We start from the raw sequence: 15,045 nt of genomic DNA, 5'->3' as shown, positions 1-15,045 counted from the left end.
TTTTTTATCTAGAACAATAGAATGCAAACGTTTCATGAGGATTGTCAGTCTGTCTCTTAAAAAATGAACTTGCTTTATACTTCATCAGTTAAGTGCGAGAGCGCTTCTTTATCCAGAATTTTCCATTTTCATCTATAATGCTCCGGATGATAATTATCCTCTGTGATGATCAGGACTTATTCCAGCAGCTTCTGAGTCAGCTGATGCCATTTCTCCATGCAGGCTCGCTGTGAGTGTGTGTGCAGGAACGCCCACAGCACCTTTGGAAGCAAAAGTTTCATACAAGAATCTGCAGTTGTCCGAGCTTTACGTATTTACGAATAAGTAAAACTGCGAATAAAGAAACGCGAATCCGCAGGGGAACACAGTATAGAAAAATACTTCATTCAACTATTGTAAATATGTGAAAGCTATACTTTATAAATGAATGGATGAATGGCCACAGAACTTGTGTTTTTGCATACAGAGAACTGGGACTTTGTGGCTCCTGCCGGGTTTTGGTCCATAAAAACTGGACCACATGGCTCTTTTATGGAAGTGTTGAAGTGTTTTTGAGGAAGAAAAACTGTAAATAGAAACCTGTGTCATAAGGTGTTGTAAAAGGGGTGGGACCACACAAGACTTCTCTTCTACCCACTCTTTTTCAAACACATTGTTTGCTATGAATGTATACTTGTATTTTTTTATTTTTAAATTTGTTTTTTTAATTATTTTGTTTATATTCGATTTGTTTTTGAAACAAAAACAAACAAACAAAAAAGGTTAATGGTGGCAGACCCGTGCCCGACACTAAGAATGCTGATGGGAACAGGAGCAGGTGCAACAGACTACTGACATATTCAGGGTTTGTCCAACAGTAGCAAACCCTGTGACCCCAAAAAGTATTCAGCCCATTTTGTACTTATCAAAGAAAAAAAGTACTCAATAGACATCTAAAAATATCCAAAGATGGGACAGCTTCAGGTAGATGTGTAATCAATCACTTTAGGTGGACTGCTAACAGAGTAACGTGGAATGGTTTTCAGAATCATCTACTGTAGATTTATACTTGTTGGATAATAGACTTCATGTGTCCAGTGGGAAGAAACTACCCGGTCCTCACTGGCCGCGGAGGCACCGCGAAGCGCCGTGGAACAGAGTCTGCTTCCATTCGCCGCCCTTGTTAACCTATGGTGCGGTTCGCACCAGAGCGCCGCGGTCCTCCGCTGAAGGGTCACGGCGAGCAGCGGATCGTTTCAGCGAGCGATCCACGTCAATTCTGGCAGGAAGTTCCATCAAGATTCATGAGAAAATCTGTTTTTTTTTTAAATATAGCCAATTTTTTACAATAAAACAGCGACTGACAAATGTGATCATGTTTTTGTATCTAAAGCGACTATAGAGATGAAAATAAACACACAACCACAACACACTCCTCTCTGTGTCTCAACAACAGATGCATTGAAGAACTGTAGGCCTACTAACTGCTTGCTTCTTCTTAGCAGAAACATGAGTATTATTTTATGTTACTAATTTACACATGATGGCAAAAAAACCCCAAACCTCTAGCAGAAACGCCTGTCGACTGTCATAGAAAAAAGTGCCTGCTGTGAATTGCAGGAGACAGCGGACATCACGTGCACTCCACGCTGTGTGAACCTAGCGAAATGGCGTGTTTACAAGCTCAAAGCATGATGGGACTGTGACACAATTATCTGGAGGAAATTCATCTGCTAGAGATCTGAACCGGGATGTGCAATAGACTCCATAAATTGATGTCTAAGTGATGCAGATCTGTAGCTGTCAGCTTTAAAACACTCACACTTTAGAAGCTGAAGAGTTGAGGAGAGCTGGAGACACGCGTCTGCTCGTGACCCGGAACTGGAAGAGTTCAATAATAACAACAGTAGAAATGATTTTAGATGTTTAAGTGTTCAGATCGGGGCCCCAAAAGTGTTGGGGCCCCAAACAATCCCTTACCTTTGCCTAATGGTCGGTCTGCCCCGTCTCTGTGGTCTGAACCTTTTCCATCCTCTGTCTGCAGGAGCTCAGTATGCTAGAATCACATATCTATTCACTAGAACATGTGCAGTTGAAGGTTCCACCGTCCTCCTGCCCTGCAGCTTCACTCCTCTGAAGTCTTTCATCAAAGATGGAATAAATGTTCCACTAAAGATCATCAGAGTCCGCTGGTGCAGGAATCATCCCATCTGTCAGGGGGACACTCCCTCTGTGTTTGACAGTGATTCATTGGATGTTGATCCCCAGTTTCAGTACCTGGGAGACATGGAGGGAAAGTGTACTTTACAGATCTCCAACATTCAGCTGAAAGATGAAGCTACATATCGCTTCAGAATGGAAGCTGATCATCTTGCTGGACATTTCACCAACCAGACAGGAGTGACGGTCCAAGTAGAAGGTAGGAGCGACACGTCCAAAGTGTGTCACCAATCTCTCAGAAAATCTAACTCCAACTTTGGATCATTTTCAGGAAATCCTGTCATGAGAGTAGCAGGAAGTAACAACTCAGAGGTCAGAGAAGGTCAGACAGTTTCCCTTCAATGCTCCACTTCACCCTGCAGCTTTCATCGTGTCAACATCTCCTGGTTCAGAGATGACCACGCCCTCCCAGAGGCTGGCCCCACCCTTCATCTGGGCCCCCTGACTGCAAAGGATTCTGGGAACTACAGCTGTGCTCTGGGGACAAGAACTCAGAGTCGCTCCGATCCGTTCAGCCTGCAGGTGGAGGCGGACTCTGAAGGTGGGGGGGTCACAGGTATTACCGGTGTCAAAGAATGTTTAGGGTTCTTCCTGCTGGAGGACACCAGCTGGTGGAGAAAGACGGGTCCAGTAAAGGTTGTTTTATTAGTTGGTGATAATTTCAAACCGTTGATTGATGGAGGATAATGGATGGTCTTAGAGCTCAGAGATATTTGCCGTTTCCAAACCACAACCTTAACCGAGTACAGAACAGAGCGATCACAGCAGACAATCAACCGGACTCTGTGGTTGAGATACTCTGATTACTTTCTCCATTAACTGTAGCTGTAATATAATGACAGTAGATTCAGTTTAGAGTGTCCTCTTCCTCTGCATCAGTCTGCATGTTTCAACATTTACTCTTTATTGTGACATCGAGTCGAACAGACTCAAAGTTAAAGACCGAAAGCTGAAGGAGTTCAGAGACGTTCCCATCCATGTTGGTTCCTCTTCGCTGAACGAGAGTGAAAGTTCCTAAAACTGGATGTTCTGCAGGAGAAACGTCTCACAGGATCCTCGGTGTGGCGGTCGCCGTCCTGGTGGTGGTCATCGCTCTCGCTGCTCTCATGCTCTTCTTAGTCATTAAAAGGTATCTGCACAAACGTACATTTATAGAATTTATGATTATTTATTTTTCTGTCATTGGACTCCAGTAGAAAATCATTGAAAGGTTTTTGGCTGCAGTAGAACCTTCTTTCAATTCAAATGATCTAAACGTATCTCCTATTAATGTCTCTCCTCGACCAAACTGAGATCTTCTGTTCCCTAAAACATGTCAGATTGGGACGGTCCGTGTTCTGTACTGACAGAAGCGGATCCAAACAGGACTTTGAATTTCAGAGTTGATGCAGCTGCAGACAGAGACGTTCAGTAGTTTCATAGTCTCTGTTTTCATTTGTTAAGTTTGCACTTATTTTTATTTTGGGAAACTTTTTAAAAGATCATGAAGACTTTTGTTTAAAGAAATAGAGATAGTCGGCAAATGTACACTCACCGGCCACTTTAGGTCCACCTTGCTGGTACCGGGTTGGAGTTCTTTTCCCTTCAGAACCGCCTCATCCTTGGTGGCAGAGATCCAACAAGGTTCTGGAAACATTCCTCAGAGTTTGGTCCATATTAACATGACAGCATCACAGCTGCTGCAGATCTGTCATCTGAACATGATGCTGATCTCCTGCTCCACCACATCCCAAAGGTTCTGTTGGGTTCTGGTGACTGTGGAGGTCATCAGAGTCCAGTGAACTCATCGTTCTAGAAACCAGTCTGAGATGATTCAGCTTTATGACATGGAGTCTCATCCTGCTGGAAGCAGCATCAGAAGATGGAACTCTTTCAAAATAAAATGCATAGTACAAACTCCTCACATCACATTAACTCATAGTTTTACAAGTGCTGCTGAATGAACGGTGCTGTTCCTGAAGCACGTCTGTTCAGAAGATGAACCACACCTCACTTATCGGTGCTGGACAGGACTTGTATATTCCTCCAGTACTGATAGACCTATACGGCCATTTGCTCAGATGAATCGATGGATCCTAGTTCCTCCGTGTTTTACAACAGGAAAACATGTTTATTTTGAAGGAACCTTTTTAAATCAGTGGAGAACGTTTGTGATGAAACACCACGTTCCATTGCTGACATGGACTTCAGTTAACCGTTCATGGGGTCCCTGTGGACTCTCTGACCCGAGTGTCTGTTGTGGATGAAGAGGTCCCAGTAAAATCCAGACGGTTTCCCCAATAGGAGAGGTACCTGGTGTGTTCTTCTGGCGCTGTAGTCCATCCTGCAGGTTGTTGTTTGTTCAGAGATGTTCTTCTGCAGACCTCGGTTGTAACCAGCAGCTCTTTGAGTTCCTGTTCCATCAGCTGGAACCAGTCTGCTCGTTCTCCTCTGACCTCTGACATCAATGAGGCATTTCTGACCACAGAACTGGATATTTTCTCTTTTTCTGACCATTCTCTGTAAACGTAGAGATGGTTGTGGGTGAAAATCCCAGTAGATCAGCAGATCCTGAAATCCTCAGACCAGCCCGTCTGACACCAAGAACCGTGCCACTTCAATCACCGTTCTGATGCTCGTTCTGAAAGCAGCAGATCCTCTGGACCATGTCTACATGACTAAATCTATTGAGATGCTGCCCTGTGATTGGCTGGTTAGAAATGTGCCTTAACGAGCGGTTGGACCGGTGTGCTAATGAGTGTAAATGAAAAGGAGGGAGTAGACATTCAAGAAAACTCTTTTTTTTCTGATGAACGTTTTAGAATGATAACTTTCTGTGGTAAAAAAAGGAAAACTTTATTTTTTATAAAAGTAAACTCAGATTGTACCCAAACACTTGAGAACGTTTGGCTGATGATTTGTTTTCTGAAATCATTCTGCTGCAGGAGGAGATCAGCTGTGAGTCGGAGCGCTGAGCAAAGACACGTGAGGAGTGCTTACTTCTGTTTTCTTCACTTTCGGCTTATTCCATCACGAGGATAGCTACAACAGAACAGCTTTCACTGATTCACACAGACTTCCTGATACAAACCTGTAATAGAACCGGGCTGGGGACGGTCACAGGGAAACCAGTGTGGGTCTGTCCCACTGATTCACACTGGAAGATGCTCACTGCACAGCCTGGGAATCGAACCCTGATTTCCTGCTCGCAGGTTCTTCGCGAGCATTTCAAAGTTAAACAAAACATGTTTCCTCACTGACATACTTTCAAAATAAAAAATAAAAAAAAATAATGAAGTGCTGGAAAGTTGAATGAAGACGAGACAAAAAGTGTCAAACTCAACCACACAGGGGGCCAAAACACACCCGAAGTCTCGGGCCGAACAGGATAAACATTTACTGAACTCTCTAAAACCACATTTTAAAACTTTAAAACTGTAACTTTTTAACATAATCATGAATAATAAAAATGCAGGAATATTATTCCAGAATAAATCAACTTAAACCTTAAATAACTTTCAATATTTTACTCTCCATAAAAATATATTTTGTCTAAATTACACAAGTTAGAAATGAGCTCAAGATAACATCGGGTCATTAATAACAGTAAAATGATCTGGAGGGCCGGATAGAATCACCTGGAGGGCCGGATCCGGCCCCCGGGCCTTGACTTTGACACATGCTTTACAACCACAAATGGATGTTTTTCCTCATTTCTGAAGCGGTCCACATGAAGGCGTTCTTTGTCTCTTCCTGCTGTGGTTGCAGCGCGGCGATGTGGTTCTGCCGTCTGGACCTAATGGAGAAGCTCAGAGGACAGACCAGAACGTGGAGGACGTCAGCTACGCCGCCGTTCACTTTAAACAGAAGAAACCCAGCAGGTGGGAGATGTTTTAGTCTGTGCAAACGTTCATGATGGTCATGTCATGTGACCACCATGGCCCTCTGATGTCCAGTGAGCTGTCTTCAGCAGAAGTTTGTTAGTCAGGACAGTTTGAGGTTCTGGTTGAACATCACTGGGCTCACTGCAGACGCAGACGAGCCTTCAACGCTTCTTTCATCTTTCAGAGAGCTGCAGCCGCACGCAGACGATGTGGTCTACTCCGCAGTGGTCACTCGAGGTTGAACACAAACCCTGTGGAGCTTCAGGACCCTGATGGGAAGCCCCGCCCCCTGAGAGTTTCTGTCTGTGTTTCTAACCTCGAAGCTCCAGGATCTCATCTGTGACCTTCAGTCGGTTTATAACCTCAGAGAAAAGCTCAAATCTACATCACTCTTTCAGCTCCTGGATCAAACCTCACAGCAGAACCTTTAGACAAAGATTTATGATGATAAACTTTCAATAAATGTCTAAAAACGAGTTTCTGAAGATAGTTTGTGAGGTTTTCTGCCAGACGCGTCAAAACTAAAAATGTTTCCAAAAATAACTTTCTTTTCTTTTTTAAGCTTTTATCTTGTTTCCAATGTTTTTGTCAAAACTAATTTTCTATAATTTATTGTATTTTTTTAATGATTTTACATGTTTTTCCTTATTTAAAACATTTTTGTAAATGTGTTTTTGAATGTGACTCTGTTTCTGTGTAAAGTTCTACAAAAAATCAATAACAAGGTTCAGACTGATTCTGCTTTAGTCTGTTTTCTGTCACAGCTGGAGAATTTAAGTCCAGTTATGATGAAAGTGGACCTTTTCAGCTCCAACCGACTGTATTTATTGTTGTTATTTGTTGCTTGGCTTCATTAGTTCTGAGGACGCTCATCATTTCTACAGAGAAAGGAAATCTCTGCATCAGCAGTAAAAGGTTTCAGTCATCAAATGTCCAATCAGAGCAGCTTTTGGTTTTGATGCAGTAAATGTAAAAAGATTTGGATGGATTTGATAAACGGAGACAAACTTAATGATTCTGCTTGTGGAGCAGCAGTGAGAGAAAACAAGAGAAATTCACGTTTGTTTTGAGAGAAAACATGAAGAATAAGAAGTAAAGAAGAGAAAACCCAAAGTTGAGTATTTGTGTACTTGAAACTATGGAAATCCAACCTGATGTTTTATGTTGTTGCTGCCAAACCTTTAATAAGTAGCTACACTCTCCCTGCAGTGGACAGATTACTAACAGATTTTTGTGCAGCGTTTTTCCAGAGCAGAAATAGCTGCTGAGACGTTTGGTAATTTCACTTCACAGGAAGGAAAGAGAAGGAAGTTTCCCAACCGGTTTCTGTTGAGAAGTCCAGACTCAAAAGTTTGTCTTTCAACAGCCAAAGCCTCTGTGGACACGGCGGTTTGACAACTTCCTCTTTTCACGTCTTTTACTTTTCACTGTGGGCCCTGTATGGTTTCAAAGTGGGCAGAAAATCTGGGCCCCGAATGGGTTTGTCTGAATTTCCGTGGTGACCCCACCAGTGTTGGCCCACTTTGGCTTAAGTGGGCCAATGTGGGCCAATGTGGGCTGGCCCCATATGCTAGCCAGCCGCCCGCTGGTCAGTGTAGCGAGCGCCGCCACCAGACTGTCGGTCCCTGCAGCGGAGCCAATGTGGGCAAACCATAGACAGGGCATAGAGAGAACTGGACCGATCATCTCCGCCCCCACGGCGTTCCAAACAGGAAGTACCCGCTGGTCCCAGACATCCAAAACCCCATAGACTTCGATAGAGAAGGAAACAGCTGCTACTCAGTCATTCTGTTTGTCAGAATAACCGTTCTGACTCCGATGACTCTCAACTGAATTGACCCTTTTCACGGTGACGTCAGACAAAATGGAGACAAGGCCGAAAATGTGAACAGTGACTTCTGGTGTTCGGGTTTAGAACAGCAACGCTGACAGATGAACGCTGTTGAACACCATTTTACATAAATAATAAAAGATAACTTTACCAATTTCAACATAAAAATGTACAATATTTGTCTCCTGAATGTCCTGCTGAAATGTATTTTCATTTCCTGTCTTAGATCGTTCACAAATCTAAATACAAATGTGAGTAATCCTTCAATATTTGAGGTTCTATGGAAAATATCGACCTGTCATTTAAGCAAATATTATTCTAACGGTTCTATTTCACTTAAAGTTATTCACAGCTGTTTCAACTGTGATTAGCACAAAAACTGATGGTTAACCACGTTGGCCACATTCAGCAGGTTCAGCTAAGATGCACATCGCTGCATGTTAGCCGCGAGTGTTTTAACTGCACCCAAGGCTAAATGTAGTTGTTGTAATAAGAGGTGTTTGTTGTTTTTCGGGGAGTCTTATAAAACATAGGAATACTTACCAAACGGCACAGCGAATATTTTAAGTACCGCTATTAAGCCACGTATTTTCAGCTTTCAAAATAAGAGCAGCCAAGACAAAGGTTCAGCTCTGGCCCTACGCAGTTAGAAAATTACATGCCAATAATCATTTCACTCTATATATTTCTGACGGTTACAAGGGATTTTGATCCTTGTTTACCTCTATTATCCTGCAGGGATCAGACGCAGTTATGAGCAGCAGCATAGGAGCCACCACCAGTGTGTGAATGGGTGAATGGGTCTGTGACTGTGAAGCGCTTTGGGCCCTCGAAGGAGGGTAGAAAGCGCTATACAAGTATACGCCATTTACCATAGGGGAGCTACGTCAGAAAATAACAATTAATAGTTTTTCTTTATTGTCAGACATGTTAAATTGTCTGACTTTAGCTCTGTTTTTAGTGATTCTGTGAAATGTAATCAACCCGTCGTGGAAAGCTAGCGGTAGCATTAGCATCAATCAGAAGAAGAAAATCTGAATTATCTTCATAATCAAACAAGCAGCATTCAATGAAGTTCCTGTAACCTTCGTCTAACTATGACCGGGTTGTAGAGAGAAATAATCCACGTCTTGTTTAATATCATCCAGAGGATTTTGGGGAAGCAGCTGTGGAGCATTCTGCAGGAGGAATACTGAGATTTGATCTGAGAGGAAAAACAATACAACCAGGAAAGACTTTTAGAACATACACATTGTAGAAATTTGTGTTAGAATTAGTTAGGTTACCTTTACGTAAAATGTTTTTAATCAGCATTCAGCAGACAGCCAAAGACATAATTTATAACCAGAAGTCCCTCTGGACTGTTATGTGTGATGTCACATGAAAAGGGTCTGTTAACTTCAGTTGAAATCCGAGGTAAGGCATTGTGTGACCTCACAGCCTTGTTTTGTCCATCTCCATTTATGCTAAAGGGACAAACACAGATGGGGCCACCCCATAAACTGCAGACAAACCCATTCAGGGCCGAGTTTCTGCCCACTTTTAAACCAGGGTCCCACTTGGCCCTTCTGCCTGTGAAGTTCCATGTTTTCATATCACTATAGCTTACACTGAGAAAACACAAAATCTTAGTATTTTTTTTACTTTTTGATTACATTGATTGGACTATATGTCCGGAATAAATTCTATAATAATAACTTGTTTTGAGAAGGTTATTCTTTCCAGTGTATATTTTATCGATGCCTTTTACATAAAAGAGTTCCAGATTGTTATATGTAAAAAAAAAAAAGAAAAAAAAAAGAAAACAATAATAAAACTGTCTCAGCATTATGGACATCACTCCTGCCTTTAACACTTCCGGTCTGCAAAGTCTGTTTTCAGTTCGATGGAAGGATTTTATTTTTTCAGGAGCTTTATTTTGACACCGCGAATCTCTTCCGGTGCGGGAGGTCACTGCTCGAGGCAAACATGGCGGCGCCCGACGAGCTCTTTTGCTGGGAAGGAGACTGGGGTCTGCCGTCGGTCAGCACCGACTGTCTAGTGGTTCTGGTGAGTGTTCCTTCTCGCCGCTTCGGTCCGGTTCGTCGGTACCGCCTCTCCACGGCCTCATCTCGGCGGAAACGCCCAGAAGAAGCTCGGTTCTACTGCTAGTCGGTGCTCCAGTTCAGACAGCAGCACGATCGATTTTTAATATCGTTTTAGAAGTTTTCACTCTGACGTGACGTAACGACGTGACAGGCAACGCGCAGGACGGAATAGAACATATCTGCCCGGTCACGTGGTCCCTGAGCGCGTGTCCGAACCACGCGGGTCAAACTGAGCTGAATAAAGAATGACCGGAAGTTCTGGAGCTGACCTCAGAACCTCTGATTCATAGTTTCATTATTTTTATTTTATTTTAATTAATTAATTTATATTTCTAAGTCATGCCTGATCTATTTTATTTTATCTATTTTTTGAGTCATTTATTTCTTTTGTTTAATTTTTTTTGAGTTATGCCCGATTATTTTTATTTCATTTTTATGTATTTACTGTATTTGCATTTTTTCTGAGATATTCCCATTTTTTTACATTGTTTTATTTTTTGAGTCTCATTTATTTATTTATTTATTTATTTTATTTATTATTTTTCTTCTGAGTCATGCTTGATTTTTCTTCTTTGTTTATGTTACTTAATGTTATTTTTTTCTGAGTCATGCCTGATTTTATTTTTTTTTTTAATTTCTTTTTCACATTAATTTTCTGAGTCATTTTTATTTATTTTTTTAAATTATAATTATAATGTATTTATTGTTGTTTCGGAGTCATGCCTGATGTTCCTCCAGTTGAGGAGCATCCGGTGGTTCTGGTCTCCACCGGATGTTCTTGGAGGAGTCTGAAGATGTTGAGGACCACAGGAGGTTTCTCCAGAAGAAGAGGATCATCTTCAGTCTTTCATTTTTCACCTTTTAGAATCTGGTTCTTCTTCGCGATAGAGGTCTTCATCACACCTCTGAGCTTTTTAAACTCCTCAAACCTGAAGATCTTCAGCAACAAACATGTTTATAAACCCAAACATCAGGTTCCAGAGGAATCCGACTTGTTCTTTCTGAATAAAAGTCCTCAGAGACGAAGATGATCAACTCATCACTCTGACTGAACGACCAATCTCTGAGGTTCTGTCTCCATCATGTTTTTACATTTTTAGTGCTGAGAAAGACTAAAAGATCAGAAAAGCACATTTACTGACTCTCATTTCTAGTTTGGAAACATTTGACTGAAAATCCTCTGAACAAATCATGTTTACTGTGTAGAGATGCTGGGATTTCTGCAGAGCTTCACATGTGCGTCTGCACCTCACCAACAGAGGGCAGCAGAGCCTTCAAAATTTCATTTTTAATCCCGTTTAGATTAAATTCAGTTTTTTTCTTCATTTTTTGGAAATGTTCACACAAATGTTTCAAAGCTAACACAAAAGTTATAGTTTGGATTCTCAAATCCTTCTTACGACATTCACATAAACATCTGTCACAATGTTTTAACGCTTTAACACCGGAGCTCCAGTGTTTATGTTCTTTGATTTACTGTAAGTTTTTAATTGTTGACATGATCAACGTAATTCCAGTTAAACTTGAAGGAGAAAAGCGGCTCATACGAGACGCTTTTCTCCTTCAGAACTTACTGGAATTATCGTGTTAACAGTTGAAAGTTACAGTAAAGCAGTTAAATAGTCAGAAACTCTGAGTCACTCGGTTCGTTTTGGGAAGGAGCAGTGGAAGCTGCGCTGATGTCAGAGGGGAACATTTATGAATGGTTTCATGCAGAGTAAGAGAACGACAGGAGATCGGAGAAGGTCAGAAGGATCTGTTGACTATGACTGGGTCCAGAGAGGAGCTGTGGTCACAGAGGAGGCGGAGCTTTGAGATGGTGGAGAGATGTTCTGTAGGTCTGACATTGGAGCCTAAGGTGAAGGTAGGACTGCACCAGGGATCAGCTTTGAGCTCCTTCTGGTTTCCATGGTGATGGATGAAGTTAGACAGGAATCAGGATGTCTGTAGTGAGAACAGGTGGAGGAACATGTAAAGGTGTGATGAGAGCAGACCTGTTAGTGGTTCAGAGACTGATGGAGAGACAGGAGGTGGAGCTTCAGGCAGCAGTTGATGAAGATGCTGAGGTTCTCTGTGGGAGGATCCAGGATGGATCAGGAATGGATCCAGAGGATCAGATCATAAATGTTCTGGTGGCAGATGGAGATGTTTGAGAGGGGGAACAGGGATGATGATGCTGAGGTTAGAGGAGGGTGGAGGATACAAAGGAGACGGTTAGATGGAGGGAGATGATTCGTTGTGGCGCCCCCTACAGGAGCAGCAGAAAGAGAAACGGGATATCCTCCATTTTTCAAATCTTTTTGGGGGTATTTAGCTCATTGTTTATTATTATCAGTAGGGTCGGGTATCAGTTATAATTTCCAGAATCGATTTGATTCTGATTTTTTTTTTCGATTCTTTCTATTCTTCAACTCATTTCAGTTTTGAGTTTACACATTTAGACACATTTGTTTAGAAATACAGTAATAATCTACTATGTTTTGAATATATTTATATTAATCTGATCCAGTTCACATCCTGTAAATGTATCAGTGAAATACTGAGATTGTTAATATCATACAGAGTTACATGGATTCTCTAAAGGAGAAGCTCTAACTAAAATGTTCAGATCATTAACATTATAAACATTGTTCTGCTTCTCCTGGAGGACGTCTCAGTTTGACCACTAGGTGGTGATCATACTATAGGATTATACCTTATTCCAGAAAAAGAGGAAAGAATGAGGAAAAAATGTTTTGGAGCACCAATAAAAAAATATTTCCTTAAGAGTTTGGGAAATTCATATAAAGATGTTCATTTAGTCAGAATGTATGTTTAGGTCAACCGTTAGCATTAGCATTAGCCATCCTATGGGAAACTCCATTTAACGTTAGCATCAAGCTAGCAGACTTTAGCTTTATGTGCTAAATCAATTTATATTTTCATGGATCGATAATTTATCTTTTAAGCTTAAATTGATTCGAATCGTTTAATTGATTTTATTAACCCTAACTATCAATACTCTAATATTTTAACTGTAAAGTTTTGCTAGCATTAGTTTTCCAGACATGTTATGTAGCAAATTCATGTCACACATAAATCCTTTTTCTTCCTTTATGAAGCATCACTTTTACTTTCTTTTATCATTTTTCATGCAGCTTGTTTAGTGTTGTGTTTCTATGGCAACTGTTCTTTATTACCTTCCTGTTTGTATTTTTGCTAATCAGTTGTTTTCATGTTTGCACCGGTCTTTGAAAGTTTCTGGATTCTTTTTATTTTCCTTGAAACTTGGAGAAATGCATAAAAATTCAATACGTTTTTCTCTTTTTGATGAGATATTGTAGTTTCTGAATTAGGAATATCAGTTTAATAGGTTGTAATATTTTTATTTTTATTTTGTAATATTTAAACCCTGTTTAAATTTAACTCTGGTGGAAAAGTTCCAGAAGTCAGATGTGAAACATTTGTGTTACATTTTCCGACTTTCTAGGATTTTTCCATTGAAGCTGTTAGGATTCCTGACGTTCCTGCAGCGGCGGGAAGCGGATGAGCTCTTGTGGTTGGAAAGCGGCTGGTGGAGACGCCGACTGCAGCCGGAGACCACCCGGGACTCCTGCAGACATTTCCATGGCCGACGGGGTCTGGGGGGTGATGTCTGAACATTGTTGGAGATGGGGCGAGCAGACAGCAGAGCATGCTGGGTAACTGTCGTCTGGGCTTCTGTGGGAGTTTTCCTGCTGCAGCGCAGCCCCCCCCGCCACACACACAACAGGACTGAGGGCTGCAGTTCCTCACATGACCACTGGAGGCAGATGTCCTTCTTGACTCCATGTAAAACCTCTCGGGTCTTTAACCATGTTTTGGATCACTAAAGGGATGCTCCTTTGATTGACAGGTGGGTGGGATCTGAGAGCTGTTGTTGATGGTTGGAGGGCGGGGCTTATGTTCCTGTGGGTGGAGTCTCAGCTGGTCTACAGTTTCGTGATGAGGTGATTTCCTCAGGAGTAACGCTCAAAGGACTCGATGACGCGGGTCTCCCAGCAGGTCCGTGTCAGCAGCAGCCGCTAGCGGGATGAACGCCGGACCGTTCAGAGTGATGGACGACGTGCTGACGGCGCCTGAACCTCACTGTGAATCCAGCCGTGGTGTCGGGTTTCAGTTGTTGCTTCTGAAATCTGGAGCTCTTTATGAGCGCGGTACTGAGCCAAGGTTCTGCCGGGGTTTGTCAGGAGGCGGGACCTCCTTCTCCTTCTGGTCAAGCAGCTCTTCACACATCTGGGCTGTGGAACATTTCCACAGATTTGATGACGTAAAAATATGTGAGGCCAAGAATTCATTTTTGATCCCATATAACATTTCACACAAATAAACTATTTAATGACAATTCTATTGGAATACGTTTTTCTTCACATAGAACAGACGTACGTCTGAAGGCATTGGTCCCAAAATCACTGGAGCCAAAAATAAAATAGAGAAAAAACACTTTCATTGTGTCACCCAGAGGTTTAAAAATTGTTCTGAATCGTTTTGATCCTGAATAAAATCAGAGAACTTTGTTTAGCTGAACCGTTGTGGTCTGGCAGCACGCCGGCGAGTCCCCAAACATCGTCACGTTCTGACTTCACTGCTGCTTTTACGAGGAAAGTTTTCCTCACGTTTTCCGGCTGTAAAACGCTTCTGTTCCCTGAAGAACTGAGTCACCTGGAGCTTCAGCGGAAACCTGGTGCAGCCGTCCAACCTCACAGACCTGAGCGGCAGCAGACGCACAAACCGAGACACAAACGGACCCTTGAACGCATCGGGCTCCTGAACGCATCGGGCTCCTGAACGCATCAGGTCACCTGAACACATCGGGCTCCTGAACGCATCGGGCTCCTGAAAACATCGGACCCCTGAACGCATCAGGTCACCTGAACGCTTCGGACCCCTGAACGCATCAGGTCACCTGAACGCTTCGGACCCCTGAACGCATCAGGTCACCTGAACGCATCGGGCTCCTGAAAACATTGGACCCCTGAACGCATCAGGCATCTAATAGCATCGGGCCCCTGAACACATCGGGCCCCTGAACACAACGGGCTCCTGA

The 15,045-nt window shown here is 42.3% G+C and overlaps 2 protein-coding genes across 5 annotated transcripts in view; both read left to right on the top strand.

The window, feature by feature from the left end:
* Positions 1-6,798, top strand: part of LOC112136747 (sialoadhesin) — a 19,796-nt gene extending 12,998 nt beyond the window's left edge. The window contains exons 5-10 of one of the 4 annotated variants that reach the window (XM_036215979.1): positions 2,024-2,398; positions 2,471-2,755; positions 3,235-3,328; positions 5,124-5,163; positions 5,947-6,059; positions 6,247-6,798. In XM_036215979.1, coding sequence (XP_036071872.1) covers positions 2,024-2,398; positions 2,471-2,755; positions 3,235-3,328; positions 5,124-5,163; positions 5,947-6,059; positions 6,247-6,304 — 965 coding nt within the window. In that variant the 3' untranslated portion in view covers positions 6,305-6,798. Of the gene's footprint in view, positions 1-31; positions 2,399-2,470; positions 2,756-3,234; positions 3,329-5,123; positions 5,164-5,946; positions 6,060-6,246 lie in introns of those variants that run through there. The other 3 variants (XM_024258640.2, XM_024258638.2, XM_036215980.1) reach the window with 3 other exon arrangements.
* A 2,588-nt stretch (positions 6,799-9,386) lies between these two features.
* LOC112136545 (metaxin-1) overlaps positions 9,387-15,045 on the top strand; it is a 15,328-nt gene continuing 9,669 nt past the window's right edge. Inside the window, exon 1 of the mRNA XM_024258297.2 lies at positions 9,387-9,942. Coding sequence (XP_024114065.1) covers positions 9,862-9,942 — 81 coding nt within the window. The 5' untranslated portion in view covers positions 9,387-9,861. The remainder of the gene's footprint in view (positions 9,943-15,045) is intronic.

Source organism: Oryzias melastigma, linkage group LG16 (genome assembly GCF_002922805.2).
Source record: "Oryzias melastigma strain HK-1 linkage group LG16, ASM292280v2, whole genome shotgun sequence".
Taxonomy (NCBI): Eukaryota; Metazoa; Chordata; class Actinopteri; order Beloniformes; family Adrianichthyidae; genus Oryzias; species Oryzias melastigma.
Note: the sequence above shows the minus strand (reverse complement) of the source record. Positions and strands in the feature narration are given on the sequence as shown.